Source organism: Electrophorus electricus, chromosome 3 (genome assembly GCF_041902795.1).
Source record: "Electrophorus electricus isolate QZ-2024a chromosome 3, ASM4190279v1, whole genome shotgun sequence".
NCBI classification, from domain to species: Eukaryota; Metazoa; Chordata; class Actinopteri; order Gymnotiformes; family Gymnotidae; genus Electrophorus; species Electrophorus electricus.
The window spans coordinates 26574258-26600138 of NC_137499.1; the positions used below are offsets into that span (position 1 = coordinate 26574258).

At 47.8% G+C, this 25881-nt stretch overlaps 1 protein-coding gene across 3 annotated transcripts in view; it reads left to right on the plus strand.

Moving 5' to 3' along the window:
• The first annotated feature begins 17855 nt into the window (after positions 1–17855).
• unc5a (unc-5 netrin receptor A) overlaps positions 17856–25881 on the plus strand; it is a 124993-nt gene continuing 116967 nt past the window's right edge. For all 3 annotated transcript variants that reach the window (XM_081710846.1, XM_081710847.1, XM_035533329.2), the window contains exon 1: positions 17856–18389. In XM_081710846.1, coding sequence (XP_081566972.1) covers positions 18299–18389 — 91 coding nt within the window. In that variant the 5' untranslated portion in view covers positions 17856–18298. The remainder of the gene's footprint in view (positions 18390–25881) is intronic.

A 25881-nucleotide genomic window follows, 5' to 3' on the forward strand; every position in this document is an offset into this window, starting at 1 on the left:
AAGTACATATGATGCACACATTTGCTGAAATACTGAGGAAACAAACTGTGTACACCAGCCTGGGTGTGTATAGAGTGTTTGATTAATGTCTTCATAATACCCCTTTATTTAAAGGCTCTCACATTTTACAGGAATGTTTTGTTGCTATTCCATCCTATTAAAAATCCCCTTTTTGTACCACTAGCGACGGTGACCGTATGACATTTCCAAAAGAAAGTAGGCTGTCTCCAGGCGACTGCTTGGAGGTGTTGAAAGGGGGGGGTGTCTCTTAATTAATCCAGCACTCAGACCAGGGGCGGGAGTCTCAGATGCACCTGACCAGCCATTATCTTCCCAACTCTCCACTCCCACCCTTTTGGAGAAGTTTTTTTTTTTTGAGTGGGGGGTGGGGGGGATGGAAAATGCCTTTATTTCTCATAATCTTCCCTCACCACCTTATCCATATTTCATGAAGAGGGCTGGAGGTAGGGGAGCATCTCAGACTAATCCACTGTAGAATACTTAGTCTCAGATTAAAATCGCTCGCTTCGCTGCGCTATAATTTGCTTCCTATCGATTGCCCGACTGGAAAAAGCGAGAGGGAAAATTCGCAAGTCAGGGCTGTTCCATACATTTTACATTTCATTTCAGAAATGATATTAATGTGGTCTCTGTAGTATATCTATATGAGAAAGAGAGGAGACACAGCATTGTGAACGGGGAAGAGGACTGGAAGAAAGGTTAAGGTGGGCCGGGCGGAGAGAGGGGAGCCACACTCAGAGTGTTCGGCTTCAAAGGAAGTCAAATTAAAAACTGAAATTTGTGTGAAATTTCGCAAAATGGCACAAACGCCACTGGCGGAAGAAGTATTTGCGACTCCCCACAGGACATGGCGCGAATCGGAAATGACTGCGCGAGGGAGAGGGAGAGCGTCGGAGCAGACATCACCGTCCTGGCCTGCAGACACCAAGCGAGGAAACAAGCACAACCTTTGCACGCATGCGAGTTATGAGTTCAGTAAGGCAGATGAATCGTTCACCTTATCAAATGCCCTCCTTCCCCTCACCCCCACCCCCCTCTCCCCCACCCCTCCTAACCCCCTCCCCCCACCACTCCTCGTAAGGCCAGGCGGTTTCTTCTCCAAATCTTCACAGCTGCCAATTACAGATGGCGGGAGAATGTTTGAGCTGCTCAAACATCTGAGCTCCTCGCTGGATGAGATGGACTATCCCCAGCTGAGGGCTCAGGGTTGCTTCATAATCTGCCCCCCCCCCCCGGCTGCCGTGGTTTGCCTCTGTGCTCATAAAGCCCTGGGAAAGGCAACAGCACAGGTGGTTCTTGTGCTTATGAGGTCAGTACATTTCAGGAACTTGGCACAACTCTAGTTTTTTGGGGGGTTTTTTAATCTAACTTCGCAAAACACTGTGGTCTTCATGCTGACAACTAGCCCTCCGCACTCACTATAAGACCCGTTAAAAAAGAGTAATGCTAGTATTAGTTAATTTTAATTAATAGGTATTGCTAGCATCATGCATTTTCATAGGGCGCACCTAGTCTCTTTGTTCTTTTATGAGACGAGTCAACACAAACCTACAAACGCTGGCGAAAGTTTGAGAGAATGTCTCAGGGAAAACCTCCTAACATACCTGTCCAGGTGATATCTAGCAGCTCGGCCGGTGTCGTGACCGGTTCGGTCATGTGATGGAGTGTACGTGGTCTTCAGGGGCTGGTGGGCCTGTCCTGCGAGGCTCACGGATACGCGCTCTTGCAGTGCTTGGTGTGCTAATCTCAGTACAGATCGCTCGCTTAGCGCGACAGCGTTCTGCGGCTTTTCCCACACACGGCCCGATACACTTGCCTTGTGAAGATTATGTTATTGACGGAGAGCTTGGCATGGAGACAAAAGAGCAGATGGTTGGTTTCCATAGAAAGAAGAAAATAACGGACCTCTAGAACGCAGAAGTCAATTTCTGCTCAAGTGTTCCACTCTGCACATCCACTTGGATACATTGTAATATTTGACACCTAGGGTTCGAGAACACACCTGCCATGACTAAATTAGCGCACACTGTCATGTCTTATTGGTCTCTATTTATTTCCTGCCCAGAACACTTAAAAGTAATTTTATAAAAGCATTTTAAAAAACAAGTCATTACATATATAGGAAATGGAAGACTACCATAAGTAACTCTTATCTCCGCAGTGATAAACATGATATTTCCTCCTTTATAAAAATGCAATATGGTGTACTCGCAGTATTGGGGCTGTTTACACCACCTTTCAAGAACTTTAGAGATGGTTTAATGGACGAGGCTGAATGACTGAATCTTCAGCTCTGCGTCTCATTTAAAAAAACCCCACAAACAAAGCGGCAAGAGACACGTGGGCCGTCTGAGACACGGGGACCGTCTGAGACACGGGGACCGTCTGAAATGCAGGCTTCTCCTGAGAGGCTGAGCTAACCGAGGTAATATGTGAAGGACTAAGTTAGTCTCTGAAGCTTGTCTCTACAGCTGAGCCTGCGACAGCTAAGGAAAAAAGAGCATGAGAAATGGGAAAGATATTCAAAGATATGCTCACAGTTGAACAATGAAGCTACCTAATGTAAAAATACATTTAAAAAGTAATGTACGAATATTTCATGTCACTTGCTCATGTGTTTAGTCACCAGCCTAGATGCGAATACCCGGCCTAGAAAATTCCGGAATAGTCCCTCTACCATAATACTTTAGCAGATAATACAAATCACATTCGGTCATAACTTAATGTGTTAAAACACTTGGCATCTGAATATATCCAAACACAAATTCTTCCTGTCAGCAGTCTTTTTAAAATAATATGAATAAAAAAAAACTGTGTGATTGAGCTGCAACGTATTATGGGATAATGATGAAAAGCCATGGAGGATACAATGTACTGCAGGCATGTGCACTATATAACATCCAAAGTCAACCTCCGTAGCCCCTAGCCTGTCAAATGAGACACACCTAGTGCTTATTTTATTTCAGCTACAGTCTGTGTTTGTTGGGTTTGTTTTTTTTCAACCATTACCTTCCAAATGCAGATGAAATCAATCCAAGGTTCTGGGTAGCAGGATTACTCACATGCAATATACAGTAGAAGAGCTCCCATTAGTTCCTTTGTGACCATACTGAGAGTCTTTCACATTTACTCAGACTAAAAAGGTGCTCTGTGAGCGAGGGAATGGGCTCCCATGGGTGTTGGTCCTATAGAACATTCCAGGCAGATAGAAGTCCCCCTTCTGTTTGGATTGGAAAGCACCTCGAAAGCACTGTTGATTCCTCCGTGGCAGGGAGTTTTAATGAGGCCTCTAGTGAAGGCTTCCAGATTTGGAGTGCAGGTCTGCCGGGTTTCCATTTTTAAGAGCGAGATCCTACCTGTGTATCTGCAATTCCCACGATAATCTCTCCTCGTGCTCTCCCTGCTTCTAACAGAGAACAAAGCTAAGAAAACGTTGCCCCTCCAGCACCTTTTTCCATTTGATTTTTTGAGAGAGAGCAAGAGAAAAAGGGAGAGACTGAGAGAGAGAGAGAGAGAGAGCGAGAGAGAGAGAGCGAGGGAGAGGGAGAGAGAGAGAGGGAGAGAGAGACTCTCATCTAAATGTGAAAAAGAACACGGTGAGAAAGACAAGTCTCCCTAGAGATCTAAGGCTATCCTAGAGTTCAGGTTTGGCCACTCTGACAGAAAGCCAGACCACAGCGTCCACTAATTAAACACATGCAGCTAAACTGAACTGGGGAAAAAGTTACTGTAATTGGTTATCTTCATTATTTCATAGAACTCTTCAAATTTTTTTTTCCAAAAGATATCTTTATTTTTATGTCAAGCCTGTGTCTAATAATTAGCTTTTGAATAAAAGTTTGGCTAGCTTTTAGGTTTTATTGTCTGAAATAATTGTACTCCAAGAAGATAAACGCTCATTGAAACTCAAATTGCTCCAGATTCTGAACAATCACTCACTGATGTCTTTTAGCCCTTCAAAGCTGAAGAGTACAGCCTCAGCCGTTAGCGGTTAGATTTTCATGTTTGACAGGAAGGGGATTCACCATGTGGTCCACAATGCGGAGAGATAGAGTCTCAGGAAAGCCCCCGCACCTTTGACTGAGAACCCTCCCATGTGACAGAGGACAAAGTGGCATTTTGTCTTGTGCTTGCATAGCACGCCTGTCTCTCCTTTTCTTTCCAACTGAGGGGTTTGACGAAACACGGGCCGGGCTCATTAAGATTCCCCAAAAGTGCTTGGGGATCCCGGAACGGCTCTGTTTTCTTTAGGTGAACTTTCCGTGGGGGAAGGAACATTCCCTTGTCTATCTGATCCCGTTGAGCTCATCTCCAGGCTGCCAGAAGTAGTTCGGCACTAACAGCTTCTTCTGTGTTAGCCTTTGAAGCGTGCCTCTGCTAGCATCTTGCCTTCTAGAACAATGGCTTCTGTAACTATGACTACAATCTCGACAGTCAGACACTCGGAAGTGCTCTGAAGTTCACGCGCTGTCTCATTCTTGAAAGAGTTAACAGCACTTGAATGGTTTAAAAAAAATATATAGATGCCGACCATGTAAGCAGTTTGACAAAAAAACAGGTAGGCGTGTGTGGTATATTAGGAAGAGAAAAGGTTTTTGAGCGCTTTGTTGGGGGATGGGTATAATCCCTTTGGCGGTTCATTTGAGGACACAAACTCCCCAGCATCAAAAGTCAGCTCTCCAGAAAACTAACTGATGGTTTCTGCACTGCAGGGCACAGCAGTTAATTATGTCCATTGTATTTTTATGAACAGGTGTTAATTTACTGCTCATGGGCCCCACACTCTCCCTTTCTCCGGTCACGGTGCACCTTGGCGCAGCGGAAAATGCCACAATCCGGAGAACTTGCCATGTCCGTCTTGGGATCCAATTACCGAACGATGTGTCAGCGCTGGCCTCCGGACCTGCCCGTCAGCTCAGTTTCAGAAGGCGGAATTGGCTGCTGCCCGCGGCCCGCATCCGGATGCGTGGTTCTTTCTCTTCCCGGTGCCTGGATTACACCAGAAAATGTTCACCCACTGGCTATGTGCCCCTGAACCCTGGGGCCCTCCAGCTACCTGGCCATAATGTGACGGGGGGTCCTCTGCATGATGAGTGGAAATTGGAAAATACTCCCGAACGTGGCGTTCTAATCCGGCGCCGCCTCGGTCTGCTTTGTTATCCCGCAGTTGTTTCCGCAGTGCAGCGTGTGAGGGGAGCAGTAAAGACATCTCTCTGTAAAGCAGTAAAGACATCTTCCCCTCAAGCCCCCTCAAACAGAACGATACTTCCTTCCTTCTCCTGGATGACATTACCATTTTCCTGTGAGTGGCGTGCCATCGTGTTTCCTTCGGCAGACCCGGGCCTGCTTATGGCTTCCGTGCGGCTGCCGAGGTGTTGCGACAGCTTCCTCTGGAACTGCTCTGCTTGCCTGGATCATGTGACTAGGCAGAAAGATTGTACAGACACTGTTTAGAAAGTCTACTTTTAAACATACTGAGCCCCATTGCTTTGCTGATGGGCTGAGAGTGATGCAGGTTTCATAAACTGTTTATAAACCTTCTCAACCACCTACCATAACCATAAAGGGCACACCGCTCCTGGCTAGGTTTGTTTCCACCAAACACTGTTTATTTTCCTTTTTTTCCCCCTGGGTTTTATTTTTTCACACATATCACCAAGTCACAGTGCCTGACAGTGATGTAATTTCACAGGACTCTTCACAACGCTGCGTTTCATGAAAAAAAAAAATTACATTTGTTGGCATCACCTGCAGCTGGAGATAACTTTAACGTCTCTTCCTCCACTGAAACGGGAACGCACGTTCTCAACCTCCGATCTAGTGGCCTTCAGCATGGAAACAGAGGCATCCCGCACCTAAGCGCGTTTGCCAAACTCACACGCTCTCGCGCCCCATACACCCGTTTCACACTGGCTCAGGAAATTGCCGCGCATTGCCATAGTCGGCATGCGCTAACTCGTTTCATGGTGCGAGACAATGCAATAAGCATTTGGTGGCTGGTAGGTCAGAAGCCCATCAATATTTACTCCTTTCTGTGTCCTGCCGAGTGCTAGAAGACTGGATAACCCGCAAAGCCTTCTGCTCAGAATGGAGAAACTGATATCAGGACGTAAACATGTGTTGGTGTGTAAAGCATGTCTTTCTCTCTCTCTCTCTCTCAGCATGTTTGTTCTGCAAAAGCAACACTCACTCATTTCCATTCATGTAGCTTTTGTAGCTTCATAAGCAAATAATCACCCATCAGTCCTGCCGGACGTAACACAGGCCAGCCAATTCAGTGCCCCTTGTTTGCCTTTTATTTACTAGGAGTAAATATCCCTCTCTCTTCTCTCTAAGATTTATCTCTTTATTCTCTACATTCCAATATCTATTAAAAACAAAAAGTGTTTCATTATTTTGTTTGACTTAAACCCCATACCGTGTTTTCCATTTTCACGAAGGCGGGAGGTTCCCACATTGTTACTCCTCCTGGAGCTCAGAACGCTACATGGAGTTTGGTGTTCATTTTGTTCGCGAGGGCCCAGGAGCCTACCTGCAGTTGAAGCATGGTCCGTGCTGGGAATTTCACTTGTGTTGAGACCCACTGACTCCCACTGAGTCCCCTCCCCCAACAGAGTCCCTTTCAGACCCAAAAACAACCGGGATGTTATGAAGGCAGACACTGAGGTACTAGAGCTAGCAATCTAGCTTGCTAGCTGACGCTCATTATGTACAGAGGTCGTACTGTACACTCGTAAGGCTAGACAGGTCTTGCTGTAGGGAGAAGCTTTTCCGAGTCGCACGCAGGCTTGTCACACTATTAGTGATGATTATGTGACACCCCTTCCACCCAGAAGCACGTGACCCTAACTTGTGACGCTATCGCTCACTTATCTTAAGGAAAGAAGAGATGAGGGTGTGATGACCCACATATTAAAAGCCAACACTGCGATGTAGAAATGACGGCGGAGAGATGTGATTATGAGTGTGTGTGTGTGTGTGTGTGTGTGTGTGTGGACAGAGAATGAGCGATAAACAGTGAAATGGAGAGTATGCATGTGTCTGCATGACCCGCACATGACCGTGTACATTAATGAGGAGCGAGGGTGTGTAAGACAGTGTAACCACGATAGCTTGTTGAAATTCTTCCTCAGACAGCGTGTGTGCGAGGGGATATTTGCTTTCTTATGCTTCCCTGTGAATTCAAACAGAGGGATAATAGCCAGCAGTGGCTGCCTGGTCTGACCCCAAACGCTCCGACCTTCCGCCAGCTCACGCCAGAACCCCTCGCCCCTGTTGCCACTATCCAGAGTCCCTCCGGACGCGGCGCGGTCTCCTGCGGCATGAGCATCTGTAGTTTCCATCGGGACGGGAGATCATCTGTTCGGGTGTGACATTGAAAAGAATCGTGGGGCAGCACTCGCTTTACAAACAAGACAAAAAAGAATTCCGACAGGTGACCGACCCGTTACTCACCGAGGGGCGCATGCTGGCTGGAAAGGGCTCGGCACGCTCCCCTCGCCACCCCCGCTCCGACCCCAGCCGTGTTCCGCAGGCGGCGGCTCTGGAAAGGCAAACCTGTCACTGCTTCCCGACGCTTGGGCTTCAGGACCCGAGAACAGCAGTTCTGTGGTGTTCCGCGTCCTCTTCGGACCTGTGCGGTATGGATTTCGTCTGACCAGGCACTCAAATCAAGTCAGTCAGGAGGACTGAAACGCGAGACAGCCACAAACTCGACATCCATACACTGTCGATACATATTAATCTTTAAAGCAGCCCTGACGGCCAGGCACGGGGGACCTGGGGCCTCATTTGTTTCGTAGCGTCTTTGCTTAATGCTACAAAGAGATACCGGTGGGAGAAAAATGAACTCCATCAGGAAGCTGTCTAAGATTTCTCTGACATGCTCAACCTCCTCTCCAGTAAGTGTATCACCACTTCCTGTGGACATGCGATCGCTCAGAATCTATCGGGGACAGTTTGTCTCAGGGCCCACGTGCACGCGTTATTCGTCAACTTCGGCCCTGTTTGCGGTCCGTCGTCCTGTTTCGGGATCTTTTGGCATTGAGTTTAGCAGCACAGATTAGCTCTGGGAAAGAAAAAAAATCCCCGATATAGCTCTGAGATTTGGAGCGGTTGGTATAGTACCTCGATCCCACCAGAAAGCGTTTGAACCGTTGTCCGTTCGGTTCAGGATTTGAATCAATTTGAATCAATTTGAATGAGCTGCACTTAGTTCACAATCTCAATCCGTTGTGAGGCTTTTAACGTGGCGGTGAGTCCGTATGCGCGTTCGGATTCTTTTCAACGCTCTGTGTGTGAAGGGTGGGCCTGGTGGCTGATGGAAGATGAAAGCCCAGCTCAATTGGTGCTGCACCAGGTCTTTGAACTGGGTTTTTTTATCTTTTGTCTGTTTTTAGAATTGTATAAGATGGCAAGTGCACAGAATGGCATTTAAAGAAAGAAACAAAGAAAGGAAAAGCAAGCAAGCAGACGACGTCTCTCCCTCTCGCTCTCGCTCTGGAGATGCGCAGCTGGACACTTTGATGATACCTGTGTGTGTAAACATGTCCTGCAGGCATGACAATGTTGTCCAAAACAATACAAGTGTATGGCAGGCTTTTTGTTTTGCCCTGCTCTAGAGCAGGCTACTGAGGGTATGAATAGCAAATTATTATTATTATTATTATTATTATTATTATTATTATAGCAACTTGTTTCTGCGGTACTGTTTTAGTGCTGTTCTCTCCTCTCTCTGGAGATGTTTGGAGATGAGGGTTCTCTGTTCTGGTGGCAAATCTGTGCCTACGCTGGCATTTAGCAGCCTAATGTTTAGAGAACAATGCTCTGGCAATGTTCTGTTTGAAACACTAAAAGCCCACATCCATGACTTCGCACTAGCCCTTTCTGTGTCTTTTAGCTGGTGGACGGATTTGCTGTAAATGTCACTCGGGACACAGCGTGACAAAATAATGACAGGCTTCTTTCAAAGAGAGCAATTTCCCAGAACTGAATGAGCAGGATGTGTGCAGCGTACAATATCTGCGCTTTGCCACCAGATTGGGCTGTCTGTCGATATCGTTCTGACATGCCTCTGAAAATGTGGCCAGATAAATGGACAGGATCCAAGACATACACACACAGATACAAACACACATGCACACATGCGCACACACACACACACACACACACACACACACACACACACACACACACACACACACACACACACACACACACACACACACACATGAAGGAAGCTGCCAAGCAACGGTAAGATGAAATATTGAAGGAGCCCCGCCAATAAATCAAGGTGCTTCCTTGATTGCCTGTGCACGGAACGCTCCATTAAATATCCTCTCTCGTTATGCGTGGTAAGTAATTAGCACATGATGGCTGACCGTTCCCTTCGGCAAGTCCACGCTCTTTATTCTAACAAGTAGGAGCTCTCTTGATGTCCCAAGGAGCTTTGTTCCATATGAGTACTGCCTTCAGTGCCTGCGCCAATGATCCTCTTCTTCTTATGAATCTCAGATGCAAAGGATGACCCATCCAACGACCCGAACGCAGACATTGTAATTACGTAAAGTTAGCCTGCCAGCCCCGGGCAGGGCATTGCGCAGCAGGAGCCTGTGCCGGGCGGGGGATTTTCCCGAGGGTCGGATGGTGTGTCGGCATGTGATGTGTTTCCCAACGGTCTTCGTCGTGCTACACTTTTCGTGAATCAGAAAATCAGTCGCCACCGCGAGAGGTGGCAAACCTACAGGAATCCAGAGAGCGCTACGCGTTGGCCTCGGAGAGCGGTAGTGGGGGTGGGGGGAGGGGTTTGGGGGAGGCCTGTGCTGGCTGATTGCGGGCCACACCCTTTTCATAACAGCTGGACGGGAGGGAAAACATAAGGCGGAATAACGAGAAAAAAGGTCTTCGTCTGCATCACATACAAAGGCAGAAATTAAACCGAGGCCACAGAGAAAAGCGCAGCAAGATGAGGTGGCAAAAAAATGCCAAAAAGATCAACGTTAATCGGTCCAACAAACTTCCACCGCACTGTTTTAATCAGTCTGTACCAGCATACACAAGCCAGGCCATAAGGGGCTTGATAATGAGATGTTTTGTTCAGCAATATATGAGGCACTATAAACACACTATAAACCCATTATAAAGACACTATAAACACACTATAAACCCATTATAAACACTCTGTAAACACATGGGCACACAAGACATAGAGCAGTCAAGACAGTGGTGGAAGGCGGGTAAATTGGAGGCCATGTGATGGTAAGTTGTCAAGTGATTCCTCTATAGAGCCGTTGTTCACAATAGATTAAATATTCTATTCCATTTATAGGTCTATAGGTCCTTTCAGTGTATCAGAGGACAAAGTCAAACCAGTATTCAGCACCGAGCCTGAGCTGAGACTCCCTCGGTGGTCTTAAAACAGCTCCGCTTTGGCGAAACCAGACTCTTGCTGGCTCCTGCCAGCACCGCCGGATCCGAGCGTTAACTTTGGTTGCACAAACGCAGAAGCACTTTGTGGATGACCTTGCTGAAGAGACTCCGGCAGAAAAGGCATCGTGGGTAGTTTTGGCTCCTGTCCCTGCCGCTCGACTGGGCCGCTCTCCCGCGGTCTTCGTCTGGCTCCGTGTGAGCCGCGGCTCGCGACCCTTCCTCTTCCCACCGAGGCGAGGCCATAAAACGCTCGCCATCATTCAGGCAGGGGCGCCCCGGCGGGACGGCGAGGCTGTTGTGGGGGAAACCAGAGAATGGAGCGCAGGAAGTGCAGGAAGCGCATTTCTTTCATTGGTTTAGGGGGGAAACGAAAGAAAGAAAGAGAGGAACCCTGAGAAAAGAATGAGAGGATGAAAAACGGGGCACGCTCATTTGTTTCTCACAGCGGAGCAGAGAGGAGGCAGGCGAGAATTCAGGGCACACGCACGCATGCAGGTGTTTTTAATTCAGGGCCATGAGTGGCACAGTTGCATGGGAATTTGACTATTCTGTGCTAGTATCACCCAGCTGGGGAGAAGGCAGACACTTTGACCCATCCTGCAATGGCTGCTGAATCTTAAAACTTCTCAAGCACCTTGGTCACTCACTCTTTTTCTCTTTTTCTCTCTTTCTTTCGCGCTCTCTATTCATCTCCAGCTCGCGCTCCCTGTCTGTCTTTATTTCTCTCCATCTCTCTAGCTCGCTTGATCTCACTGGCTATCTCTGTCTCTCTGTCTCTCTTCACCTCTATCTCTGTCTCTGTCTGTCTGTCTGTCTCAAGAGGGCAAAGATCAGGGAGAGACAGAGGTGAGTGTTTTTGTTAGGAATGCTTGACCACACAGCGTATAGACCATTAAGACACTCCACGGAGACGACTGCTGCGCTCTCGACCGAGGCCTGTCTTTGATTCCCATAGTCATCCTCGGCTCCAGACAGTCACAAGGGCTCAGGAAGCGCGGCGCACCAGAAGGTCGAAAGGAAGGAGTCGCTTTTAAAAACCCGCACACGCCTGCGCGCAGTCGCTCATGCCTCTCTGTGCCTTCAGTGACTGATCTGCGAAGGAAACCCTCACAAACTGCTGTTCGCACTTTACCATTGACATGTTGCCTTACATTTCCTATGCATTTTCATTTCAGCGGTTGACGCAGAATAGTTCCCAATAGAGTGATCGCAGGCAACTTCCCTTTGAGTGCCTGACATTTTACTTGCGAGTGTCTTTGTGAGCCTACTGTCAGAAATGAGAGTATGCGCAAGTGTGTGTGTGTGTGTGTGTGTGTGTGTGTGTGCGTGTGTGTATGTGTGTGTGTGTGTGTGTGTGTGTACGCATGTGCGGTGTGTGTCCGCATGTGTGTATGTGTGTGTGTGTGTGTGTGTGTGTGCGTGTGTATGTGTGTACGCATGTGTGGTGTGTGTCCGTCTGTGTGTGTGTGTGTGTGTGTGTGTGTGTGTGTGTGTGTGTGTGTGAGGGAAAAAAGCGCTACACTATCAGAATATCATATCCCACCTTCTGCTCAGAGTAGGTGACATGCAGCGTACTTATCCCAATGCTCCTTTGGCATTCTGAGAGACAGAAGCAGAGACAAGCATTTAAATGGGGAGAGGGAGCGAGAGATAGAAAGAGAGAGAGAAGGAATTTGCTCTTAACATCTTCTGAATTGTACTCTATAATTGAATATCTGATTCATCTGTTTGTTTGCTCCATCTCCTTTGTTGTATGGCAGTTCTCACCCGTAATGACATTACTCTACCGCTTATGGTCTATTAGACATCTGCAAATGGGCAAAGAGCTCTAAAAACAGCACCACCCCACACCCCAACCCCACCGCACCCAAAAAAAAACAAAGCCCCCCCCCAGCCCGGCGCTGAACCGTGCGCTGTGTGCTGTGTGCCGCTCTAAACTTGATCAATTCCATCCTGCAGCATGCAAATGTATTTATGGCACTGAAGACTTGTGGAAAATGAAATCAGCATATACATCGTGAAGCTTCCAGTGCTTATGATTAAAGAAATATATTTTTGTGATAGTGGCGCACTCCCCAGATTGGATTGTTTTTCCTATTACTCAAATAATGAGAATGGAGTCTATTAAAACGGCAGCTAGGAAAGAGAGAGGGAGTGAGAGACAAAGATAATGAGAAAAGAGAGAGAGTGTTTAAACTGGCATTTCTTGTTTTGAATCTCTGGAATAAATTCAATCAACACTTCAACGTGATGTCATTGTTTCTTCAATGGTCTAATGCCAGTTAAGTCATTTTCTCGCTAGTGGTTGACAAAGATGCTTTTAGGAAAACAAGAAAGCAGCTGATAAGAAGCCATATGCCCAGGAGGATGCGCCGCTGCTGTGTGATAAGATCCCTTTGCGATTTAAGAGCATGCATAATTCTTCATGATTCCTGAAGCTTCCTGAAATGACTTTCCTGTTCTGCATTGTCTGTCCCACAAAGGAGCCAAGATGTGACTTCTTCCAAAAAAAAGTGAACAAAAAGATAAGCAGCTCATGCCACAAAATAGTTTTTTTAGAGTTTGTTATAAAACCTTGAATGCAGACATGGAGAGGATTCCCTGGACCCATGCAATTGTCCTTGATTTCCTGGACCCACGCAACTGTCCAGGATCCCCTGGACCCCTGTAGCGGTCCTAAATTCCTTGGACCTATGTAACTGTCCAGGATTCCCTGGACCCTTGTAGCTATCCTAGATTCCCTGGACCCATGTAACTGTCCAGGATTCCCTGTACCCCTGTAACTGTCCTGGATTCCCTGGACAGGGAGGTGGCTCGGTGTGAAAACCTACCTCTGATGACAGTAGTGAAGAACTGGAAACATGGTAGTGGTGTTTATCCTGACCCTCAGCTGTTCAGCTGGGTTCATGCACACTCACATGCCAGGAAGCAAAGATTTGGAGTGATGGGCGATTAGTGCTTGAGGGTTCGATCATTTTGTTGTAATATAAAGGCAATTTAGTTCAAAATACAGCACCAGGCAAAACTCAAAATCCAAGCTCGCCAGCATGGAGCCTGAGAAATAGGGCACAGAGCCCAACCGACAAACAGATAAGAAAGATAGAGTCTGTCTGAGCCATTTTAATTCATTGTGATTTGGGCACAAATTCGGGTGTTATCTCTTATGATGAGACAGCAGTTTTACATTTTCATCAAAATATTATTCCAGTCTCTGATTTATAACAATGAACACGAGAAAAACACAGACGCAAACATCAGATAAGGAGGCCAAGCACCGTAAAGACACATACTGGCCCTTGAAAATTCTGCTGACAATCAACCTGAAAGACCGTACTGGCAATATAGCACTAGAGACAGTAATAACCACAGTGGGACTCGAACCCAAGATATTCTGCATCAAGGAGACTCCTGCCCTCCTTTTGAGAGGGTCTACTACGATTAGCTCTTCTCCAGACACCACAAATGGTGAAGCGCGTTGACTTTCTTTTTTCTGAGGTTGTTGTATATGGTATTTTTTTAACCTTGCTTATTTGGTCCCCTGAAGAAAATGAATGAATTGGGTAGGCGGCTAATGCCTCCAGGCCTTGGTTCCCCTACTGCCACCGAAGCTATACCCAGCCTTATCAGCACTTTTCAGGCTTCACAACCCTGCACCACAAGCGTGGAGGCTCTAATTTTGTAAGAGGCCATGTAATGTTATCAAGCGAGGATGAATGACAGGCTCTGGGTGGATATGATAATGGCTGTGTGCCGTTGAAAATAGGGAACTTAAATACCGACGCATTTGCTTGATGTGATGGATGACGATTGTGACGGTGATGATGCTGAAATCTTGGGGCGTAACCTAGTATGCGCAACACTAACTAGGATATTATAAATAAAACTCACAAATAACTGGAGTGCTAAGCCCAAATTCGTCATCATCTCCCTTCCTTTATGGGAGAGTAATACTCACGTGCACCCAGGAGCAAGTAACAAAATTAGATTTAGTGTTGATTGACATGTTATTTATGCCCCACTGTCTTTGTACATTTAAACAGGCTCTTGTTTTCTGGTTTTGCATCTTACTCCATGCTAATATGTGATTATGTATGCTATGCTAATGTGCAGTTGCAGATTACGTGTGCTCATTCATGGATGTCACGCGATGAGAAACAAAATAAATGTATGCAAATCCATGCCCCTCCAGTTTTCCCGGGTCCGGTTAAGTGGGTTTTGTTGCAGTAAGCGCTCCGCTGATGAGCTGGTCTGATGTCGGAGTCACTGGGCCTCAGACTGCGGCTCAATCTCAGGCCTCTGTGTCGCTGCGTGGACATTTAATCTGATCTGAATGGTAAAGGTGGCTGTGAGGTTGTGGTCATGCGGGAAGCTGACATGATATGATGTGTCTAATTTGCAGCTCTGAACTGTCGGGTGATTGGCGTCATGGCGTGTGAATGTGGTGTGCATGTGTGTCTGTGTATGTGTGTGAGAGAGGGAGAGAGAAAGAGAGTGAGAGAGTATGTGAGTGTGTGTGTGTGTGTGTGTGTGTGTGTCAGACACCGTGTGTGAGATTGAGAGAAAGACAGGGCGAAGAGGGAGACGTGTATGTGAGTGTGTGTGTGTGTGTGTGTGTGTGTGTGTCAGACACCGTGTGTGAGATTGAGAGATAGACAGGGCGAGAGGGCGAGAGGGAGACGTGTATGTGAGCGTCAGCTTTTAAAACGAAGCAACAAAGCTGCTTTTCGAACTGCAACAGCAGGAGTGTTCCAGCAGCAACAATGCACCCGTTACAGCATCAGTATGGGCATCCATCATGCACTCTGTGTGTAAACTCGCAATCAGTCCAGCAGCTGCTGTTTGAGTCATTATGGATTAGGGCTCGAATGCAAAAAAGACAGGAGAGGCTTTAGTACAGCTGCCCCCAACACACACACATACACACACACACACACACACACACACACACACACACACACACACACACACACACACACACACTCCAGGACGCCTGCTTCTGAAATCCCACTGGAGCTGTTTGGATTCATGTCTTCCTGCTTAACAACTTCACGTGTGAGATCACAAGCTATATTCTCAGAGTCATTTTCCTGTCAAGCTAGATTTGACTTTGACAATTCCACAATTGTCAAGATTTAGATAGCTCCTAATGGCTTTGATAAGTAAGTTAACATCATCTGTCCCACATTTAATATTTAATTGCTTGCATCAAGTGGTAAGCTTCCATGTTATTTTCTCCATGTTTCTGTTACAGCAAAAATGAAAGCTATGTTACTGTATAAAGAGAACTAAAATACAGATTATTACCAAATGTGGAAGAAAAACACAGTAAATGGCATATTAAACATTACACATGTCATGTAGGATAAGTGGAGATATTTACTTTTAGAAAGAGCAAAAACTCGCCTTACTTCAAAATGCAATCTTCAAATTTTCCATGTATTAGCTAAATTATAGCATTACAATGTAGCGTTTATTGTAATCATGTAAAGACTAGTCTTATGTAGAAACTAATAACACTGAAAAAATAGCGAGTTAATGAAAATGAGAAGTTAGCGCGGGAGCAGTGCTATATAATCCTAAAACATTTGCTGAAAGCTTTCAGCAGTGACTCAAACGTTAGCAGTCCTGCCGTTCTGCTGAGAGCAGAGATGAGATTTGACTCTATTCATACAGTACTCCGTCACCGGTCTCTTTCTAAAAATCATTATCATTGACTTTTCAGAAAGTATTCTGAGTGGTGGGAAAAAAACCCGCCTATTATTATATGCTAATCTTTACCGGACAGGTCTAACTCCTGCGGATTAGCACACAAAACCAGTGTGACGATATTGAACGAGCTATGTACCATATCCACTCCTGCAAAGGATACTGCGGATAAAGTAAATGTCTTCCACGAAAAAGAAAATGGCTGGTGATTTCTTTTGAGAAGCTACTTTGGAGAATTTGTGAATAGGAAAGAAACCTGTCCTGAAACACACTCGTATGCTGCGCGCGGAGATGACCCGGGCGGATCGGTCGTGTGCGCGTCTGAGGGTTTGCTGCTGGCTTTTTCTGGACCGCATCATCTCCAGGTAGGTACAGTAGGCCCCTCCGACCTTGCATTGATGAGCACGTCCATTAATCATTATGAGATCGTGAATATTGATGTGGGCTGTTGTAATATGCGAGTAGTGAACAATCAGTCTATACCAGCTGTTCAATTCCCACCCCCCCAAAAGGAACGGGGCACCATAAGAATTAAATTACCGCCTTTGTGCTGTGACAAATCTCCGTATACACACACCGGATACTGCAGGGAACAGGAAACAGTGCAAAGGTATCAAAACGTGCTTGTTTTTCTAATATCTAACAGAAGCGGAATGGCATAATGGTGTCCATCCAACCTTCTAAATCCCGCTCTCTGATGCGGTTAGCAGGACTTTTGGCTTGTGAACACGATCCGGATTCTTGCCGGATGACGTGGCAGAGTCTCCACAACGCCCTGCCTGCCGGTTCAGATTGGTCTTCCCCATCCGTGGTTCAGCTCCACGCCATCCATGGCCCACGCTGAACCTCCGGTCCGGAATACCGTGAGCTTTAGTGTGCCGTAGTGCATACCAGGTCGCCGGCTTTTTATCATGCAGCGTGACTGGCTCTCGCTTGTCATCTAGTTATTCACGTACGCGTGTCGACATCGGGCTAATTGGCTCGGGCCGTGCCCCCGGTGACACACGGGGATCCAGACCACGGTGCGGGACAGACACGGGACATGGGCCTCTCCGGCCACGCGCCGTTCCGCGAGAGAGGGGCGTGTGCCCTTTTCTGAGCGGGGGGTTCTAATGGAAAAAAAAAAAAACATTTACTGTGGCTTACTGACATGTGTCACGAAGCCTGACACCATCAGTTCAGAGGCTGAGCGTTGCATCTGCAATATCCCGCATTTATACAGCAAAGGCTGTTAGATCCCATCCCATTGTCAAGTCTGATCAAACTGCATGCAGAAAGGAGAGAGAATTGTGAATTTTATAAGACATGCTGCAGGGCAGGTATACGCCTTCTCATGATATAGCAGGTACGCCCTATATGATTACGTGTGTGCAGTACAGTTCCGAAAGCGGTTTGCTCTTATTCAGTTCCACACCGCTTGTTTATTTACATAACCTAAAAAATTTAAAACACAGTTCGATAATCCTCACAGTTATCTCTATCTACTGATTCCTGTGATAACGCTTCGTTTCACCCTTAATATTTGCAAGAGAAGAGATGTTAACAGCAGAAACCGACGAAAAAAAAATAAAGCCATTGTCATTCTTTTCCAGGCGATCACGGCAGAGACGCGCCGTCTCATAAGATCATTCCATTCCGAGCGAGCAGAATCCGCTCCTGGTTTTCGCGAGCCACTGCCTATACATCCTTTCTCCCCACTCCTGCATTGCTGTACAAGCAGATGTTGGCGAGCTAAAACCAATTTACACGAGTCTCTTACCGGAGCAAGAATTGGCTTTTGAAGCGGACGGAGAGTGCGGACACACACAACAAAAAACGCTTGTTCTTCAAAACACGTCTGAATTGAGCGGATAGAGAGTTGCAGATATTCGCCACGAGGCACGCGGAGTAATCTCTCCTTATTTACCACACCTGTGATGCGCTGTTTCTGAGCAACCAAGACGCGCGGCGGGGCTACTCATGGCCAAGGTGCGGGAAGAGGAGCTGCGCTGAACGACGGATTTTGATGCAGTGGGTTTTCTGAAACTGCGTGAGACCACTCGAACTAACTCCCTGACGCACAAGAAATACTTATCCGAGCTCTCGTGGCCGGTATTGTAGAGAGAAACTTGTGCAAGAACGCTGCCCAAACAAATAAAAGACGATGTCGGTGAATCTGTGTCCCTTTGTCCGCCGGAGATCCAGGGTTATTCTCGCATCCATCTGGTTTCTTTCCGTCGGATTTACCTGCATTGGTGAGTTTATTGTTACATTTTTTATTGGGTTGTCTCACAGGTTTTTGGAGAGCATAGCCAGACCTATTGTACCTTTTGGGTTGTTGAGACGTTTCCACGTTACACATCTTTCTCGATAATGCGTGTTTTCATCCTGAGAAGCGGTAATAAACAATATTGTCCCCGCGGTATAATTAGTCTCCTAAATGGCAGCCTGCGTTGGTCCGTACGCGCCGCGGTGGACCGACGGTTTAAGAACGAGAGTTTGTTGTCTCCGAACTAATATATTTGTCTCTCTGACTTTTCTCTTTCACGGGGTCCATACCAACACGACCAGCACGTTGTGGCTTATTTTTATAGAACATAGAAGTCTGGCGCCACAAACGCTCTCATTATTTGGATATCGACGTAATATATATACATACACACACACACGCGCGTGCGCGCGCTTATTCTTGCGCCGATTTCCACCGTAAAACGCCGATAACATCAGCACGGGCGTGGAAATGTCGCGGATAAGTTTGCGTGAGCGAGGGATTTATCCGGAAGGTTAACACGAGGCACGCGGAGCGGAATCACGGTGCCAAACCTCGGACGCAACACCGAGGACGCGTTGGCTCGGATTGGACATTTCCAAAGCTACCGAGGTCCGACTTTAAGAGGTCCAGGACGTCTCGTTCTGCCTCGGCCGGCTAATGACTGCCGACACCACCTGCATGAACTGTTCGATAACGCGTTTCCGCGCGCCGACGGCCGTTTTTGCTGCATATGCAGTATTCTGACAGGTTGGCGGAGTAAGCTGGGTACCTCTGCGGTCTGGCGAGCTCCTGCTTCAGCACGGGAAATAATTCCGGGTATAAACATGTCAATAAAGCGTCGTAAAAAAGACGGCCTTTTCCCCCCCTTTATACGCTGAACCGAAACGGACGGTTTGCGCGTTCTGGAGATTTTGCTGAGCCGCTAGTCAACGTAAGAGTAGATATACGCCATATTTCGTGCTTAAGGTCGCACACGCTAACACCTGGTTATCCCTAATTCATTCATATAGTTTATCTGCTTGGACCTTTTTGTTGTTGCTGCTACTGTTACTGTTTAGTCTTTTTTCCTGCAAATGGTCGGCCAATAGAACCGCGTGGCCTTGCTGTCGTCTTACAGCACAGTATCCTGCTCCTTGGATAAAGCAGATTTTTAAAGGAAAACACAAAACTGGCCATTGATGTAGGCAAACACTGTATTCTACATAGCTGCATTATGAAGAATGTATGTATGTAATGTATGTATAACGGCGCAGAGATGTTTCAGGGTCTCCATCCCACAAGTCCCAGTCAAGAATCCACGTATGAAGCCGGTCAGACTTTTAGCGGTGGGTTTACATATTCATGCCGTTACTGAATCATTTTAACAGTCACCCCCAGTAACATATCCAAGCTGTCGAGTGCGTGTGGCATGTTCTCTGTGAGTGAACATGGGCTTCCTGTGTTGCTCATTCATTAAGACCTCTCCATGACTTTAACACCCCAGTGGGGCCCCCATTGGTTAGCCTGCAGGCACACGCTCGGTCCGTTCAACATGAGTGCGCGGCGCATATGACCTGTGTGTAATTCTCCCTGGTCACAGGCGAATTGTCAAACTCAATGACGTGTTTTGAGAAGTCATTTAGCACTGGTTTGAGAGTGAAGCGGGTGTATATTTGTGTGTTGGGGTGTGTGTGTGTGTGTGTGTGTGTGTGTGTGTGTGTGTGTGTGTGTGTGTAACCTGCCTATTCTGTCTACTGATTTGTTATCCTGCATTGTGTTCTGGCAGTGTTAAAATCATGAGGCAAGGGTCTCTGGTCCTTTATTTTGATGATATTTAAACATGAAACCATTGTCGGTGTGTCACAGCAAAAGCTTTGACTCATGTGCATTTGAACACACCTACGTAACTACTCCGAATGTGCACACACACACACACACACACACACACCGCATAACAAACACAGGTAGGAGATACAGATGTAAAATTATGGAAATTTTGTTTTGGTGAAATTCATAAGACAGTTTAACATGTTACATGTGCCTGTGCATGTGAACACAACAGCTTATAACTGGATTTCTGCTTTTTAAAGCCTCTGTTAGTCATATGTGCACTTGGATAATTGGTAAAACTGCTTTCGTTTTCAGTCCTGACAGGGGATGGGTTCTACTGTTCCAAAACTAGGGTTTCTCAGCCGACTTGCACTGTACGGTGTGTCTGAGGGGCAAACGGCACAAGAGACGATTTGTCTCTGAGCCGCGTGTACTGTACCATGGGGGGGGCCCTAATTCAGTCGTGTGCCTGCGAGCATGCAACCTCCCCCTACCCAGTCTGTCAGCGTGGCGCTCATCACTTGCCTTGTGCTGGCTGACCACAGTGAAAGTACTGATGGGTGGAAACGCTTTAGGTGATGTGTTGGGTCTTCTCTCCCGCACAGAGTAGTGAGCAATTGTGAATGAACTAAGACTAAACGGTCGTGCTCTGGGGAAGGCGTGTTTCAAACAGGGCGAAGTGCCTTTGTGTTTGTGTCTGGCAGTTTTGCATGTGGCAAGTAGGGGGAGCGTGAAAAGCGCCATTCAAATTGGGCACCAGTGCAAGCTCCTTTTCAGCCATGAAGGAACATCATGCTTTCTTGTCAGGGTATCAAAGCTAACTCGCCTAAAGTGCAGAGATCAGGGTCATTTCCTTTTTTTTTTTTCTCACTTCAAACAGCATACAATGAAGGGCTGTAATGGTCTGATGGGAGAATGGTGATGGGCGTGTGTGTGTGTGTCTGGGGGGAGAGTGGGGGAGGCAGAGGGCGTGATTCCTCTCCGGATCGGACCGCCATCTCATGGGGAGCTCCAGGCGCCAAGGGAAAACAGGCTGACATGGCGTTTCCCGCAATCACAGACACGTTGTCTATTTCTGACCACATTGGGTTTCAGAGTAAAAAGGTCACACTTCCGGTCTGCATGAGGGATGAGGAGGGAGCGGGGCATTTCCCAAAGTGTTCTCTTTAGGGAGACCGAAGAGGGGGGAGAGTCACGGAGTCTGTGTGCGTTTGTCACAGGCGGAGGTGCCAGGGGTGAAATATATGTCCGTCATGTTCCGTTCAGCTTCTGTCTTTAGTGACGCACCTTTTGGTGCAGATGTAAGCAAACTGCATTCCTGTGTGTGTGTGTGTGTGTGGATATCCACTGAAGCTGCGTGAAAGCATCGTGGTTTCTGTACAGAAGTACCTAAGCACCCTGTTGAAAAGTTTGGGGAGCGTTTGGATTATTACGGTTGGAACCTTCCCAGAGTTTTTTGCCTCAGCAAAGCCCTCGTCGCTACCTGTTGGGACTCAGCGTAATGAGATCAGGCAGGCAGAGGCAATATTACCATAATTTATTGGGTGAAGATGCCTTGTGGTCTCGGGAAATCTTTTCCTTTGTCCCTAAACTAGTGCACAGCAGCTTATTGCCATGTACTGTATCCATAGGGCATGGTGGAAAGAGACCAACCAAACAAAAAAATCCTAACAGATTTTGTCCCCATAGTTGTGAGCAGTGAATTTATAATACACGCAAGGAGCAGGCTGCCGTGTGTGTGTGTGTTTGTGAGAGAGAGAGAGAGATGGGGACATGTTAACATATAATTATTTATTTTTACACCCTAGATACCAACCGGTGAATTAGCATGATGTTCAGGAGCTGAAAGTAACAACCAAGGGGGAAATTACATCGCCGAAAAAAAGAGAAACGGAAAAAGGAATTTATCAGATTGCTTCTCCTTCCTGAGGGGACTCTGTTATTAATATTTTGTTGAGCACTTGGAACTGGAATTTGATTAAATTAGGGAATAAACTAGACATAATGCCTTTCTGTTTTATTTAACCTCATGCTTCTGTGAAGTGCGTGTACATAATGACCCTAAACTGTTCATTTATTGGTCCCCATGCCCGGCGCACGTTAAATTTCCGCTCACTTGAATGGCACGCATGTGCCCTTTGCCTTGCAGCATGATTCACGGCGACTGACGAGCTTCTGTGCAAAGGAGGTTAGTGGTTCAGGTCACGGGTGGCCAGGGGCACGACGACGCACCAGACGCCTGTGTCCGGTGACAAGTGCGGACACTTCCTGTCACGGACAACTTTTAAATACGAACACAGCTGCTCTAAGAGATGGAAATGAGGGGGGAGTTGGGGAAAGGGGAGTTTATTCAGTCATAGAAAATGCAGCACGTGCCCTAAATCTCTGTCACGGCGTGTCCCTTTATTCAGTTCTGCCCATCTGCTGAACTTTCAGGGCGAGGGGGTTCACTCAAATGTGCTCGGGCCTGTCCCGGAACCCCTCGACACCCATGTGTACCTCGGGGAGGGGCACTGAACGTAGGAGCTGCCCAGCGGTTGTCGTGGGGGGAGAAGGCGGAGTCGTTCCATTCCCTGTACTTGCATGCGCGCCGCCGACCTCGAGCCGGCGGCAGCGTCTCTGCTAACCCCGACCCCAGGTGGGCGGCGCCTGGAAGCCTCTCGCGCGCACGCTGGTAAGACTCCATTTCCCAGAGTGCCTTTGGCTCTGCTCGCAGCATGTGTACCTTTAGATCCGTGCAGGATCCACAGGAGCGAACCATCTGCCAGCGCGCTAAATAAATGCCCCCCCCCTCCCGCCCCACGCTCCCAGCTTTTGTTTGTTTTTCCGTCTCGTTCTCCCGACCGCAGCGTCGCTCCACAGCACCGTAGCTGGAGAACCAGAAGCATTAAAATGAAAAATGCACCACAGCACTCCGCGCTCTCCCGGCCCATCTGCGGTGCCCCGTACGGCGTAGTTAAGGATGTTTGGGGATCCTCCCCCTGTTCTCCCGTGATCAATAAGCCTCTAACTGTTTAATTGGCCATCAGTCAACGACAGGGAGGTGCGCTTTAAACCTGGAGGTGCTTAATCCTGGCTTATTACGCCTCTCCTCTGGGCCGCTTCCCGTCCAGCGCTGTCTCTCCTCAGGCAGCGGGGCCATTTGTATGCGAGGCAGGATGGGTGACCCGATGCGGTCGCCGGGGAGCCCCTGGACTCACACTCCAGGTCCTCCCGAACACGGGCCGTCCGGGCCCCTCCAGCGCGGCCCGCTCCACATGCCAGTTAATGACCTTGTTCAGGTGAAGGAGGGCAGGAGCAGGAAAAAACAACCAAAACAAGCCCCAACGCCCCCGTGGAAAGCGGAGCACTTTGGCGCACTGCCACATGGCCAGAACGCCGCCATGGGTGACGTTACATGTTTCAACTTGATTTGTCTATTTTCGAGGGCTTAAGTGAGTGCTAGTGACTGTCTACATACTTTATATATAAATACACACACACACACGTGTGTGTGTGTGTGTGTGTGTGTGTGTATATATATGCTCTGGATAAGAGCGTCTGTATATGTGTTTGTATGTGTACCAGTGCAATATTTTCCTTTTGGCTGTCTCACACTCGCTCAGGCTCCTTTGTTTTCAGACTCCCAGTTAAATCTGACTGGGCTGACCTTCACACACTGGTGTCTGAATGGCCGGATCGTCCCCGCGCCCCTCTGTTGCGGTAATCTGCCGAGCCGATCTTAATTCAGCTGTCGCTTGCTCCTAATCATGAGGGCAAACACAATTACGAAGCAGCCATTCAGCGCGCCCGGCTCACGAATATTAAACGGACGGGGCCTCCACTTCGCTCTCAGCCCATTCAGCTCCCCTGGCCTAACGAGGAGGCGAAGTCAACGCTGTGAATGCTGGGGTGTGTGTGTGTGTGTGTGTGTGTGTGAGAGAGAGAGAGAGAGCGCGAGCGCGCATGTGTCCCGCTGCCTGCCCGGCTGGTGTGTTTCCCGTCACCCTGCCGAGATCAGAAAGCCCCTCAGGTGTGCTGTAGAGTGGGGTGCGGTGGGGGTGCAGTGGGGGGGGGATGACGGTGGCAGCAAGGGTGCATGAGGGCAAACAGGCCATGCGGCCGCCAGTGCTTGTCTCCCTGAAGTTGACTCTGCCGACGGGAGCAGGGGCCCCGCTGACCCCCAACGCACCCCCCCACCCCCCACATGTCCGGATGCCACTGCCTCTGGCAGTGAATTCAACTGAGTCATCACTGGGACTACCGCACGTGACCCGCGGCACAGGCATCCGGGGGACAGAACAGCCAGCGAACAACATCTGCTGTTCAGTGCTCTTTCAGCACCACGGCCGCGACGCAACGGCGTTAATTATCCGTCTTTGGATTGGCGCTTATGTCCTGGATTTAGTGTTGCTGCTTGAGCACACGTAGGAATGTTAGCAGGGCATATCAAGGTCACAGACACCCCATTGACTCTTCATTGATTGAGATGGCAAATTTGACAAAGCCCTATTGTGCGTTTACTGGTACAGGTTATGTGTGTGTGTGGGGGGGTGTCCTTGGACCATTAACCTTGGATCAGCTCTAGCATATGCTTGATGTCTAACATAAAGACCTTTAAATATGGCTTGTAAAACACGTTCTGCGTTATTGACGAAAAAGCGCAACTGTCAGTCATTTCAGTTCGGCAGCCCAATGTGTTGGTGACGGGCCGAGTCTGCAGCACTTTCACTTTTATGACCATGGCGCGACGCCGAGACTGTTTACACGGCGACCGCGCTCCGGCCAAAGCAGCATGGCGGGGAAGGAGCAGCCTGAACAAAGCAACTGGCACTGAGGTTCCTGGCAAGGCCCCGGCAGGCTGGGAGGTCGGCGCAATGCGTGTAAGGCTTCGTGCTTTTAGAAGGAACGAGGATGTCCAGGGCTCAGAGCACAGACAGGATGTGGGGCTCTTAATTAAGGTTGTAAATGCAGTGGCAAGTGCGATCTCCCAGCCGTCATCTTGGGGTGTTGCATGAGAGTGAATGACAAGCATGGGCTTTCTGAGTCTTTTTTTCATGTTTTTGAGTTAGTTTTGATACATCTGCATGTGCCGGCAGACCCTCTTGTGTGGACAGGAGCCCCGGCTCAGTGTCGGAAGCATTGCAGAGTTACCGTCGATGACATGGACCGGTTCGTTGTGATGGTGGCTCTGCTGCAGTGCTGCTTTTTTTTGGGGGTGTGTTCAGCTTGGAGCAGAACATGACACCAGCTGCTCATCTGTGCACGCCGGCCTGCGTGATTGATGAATTCCACCTCATCATGTCTAATTAGGTGCAACATTTTTATATGCAAACTGATTTTAAAGCCATGTGGGTTTTTTATGGCAGTGCGATTCTGTACGTCGGCGTTGCCCTCCGTCAGCGCTGTGCTGTGGTGCTCGTTACGGCTTAAGACATATTTTCAGTTTCTTGGATGAGGAGGGGTGTGGTGAAAACATCCTTTAATTTCTGCAATTGCACGAGACGAGTCTGTCAATTTATGAATGTATCTCCTCTCAATGTGTCTCATGTATTTTCAGTATAAATTGTGCCATTGTGAAAAATCTGTGCTTTTGACACCGTCTATTCAGAGATGGTCTAGAGGATGTTAAGAGCTGGAACATATGAATAAATAAGTGCTCTGCTCCAAGTGTAATCACAGAGCAG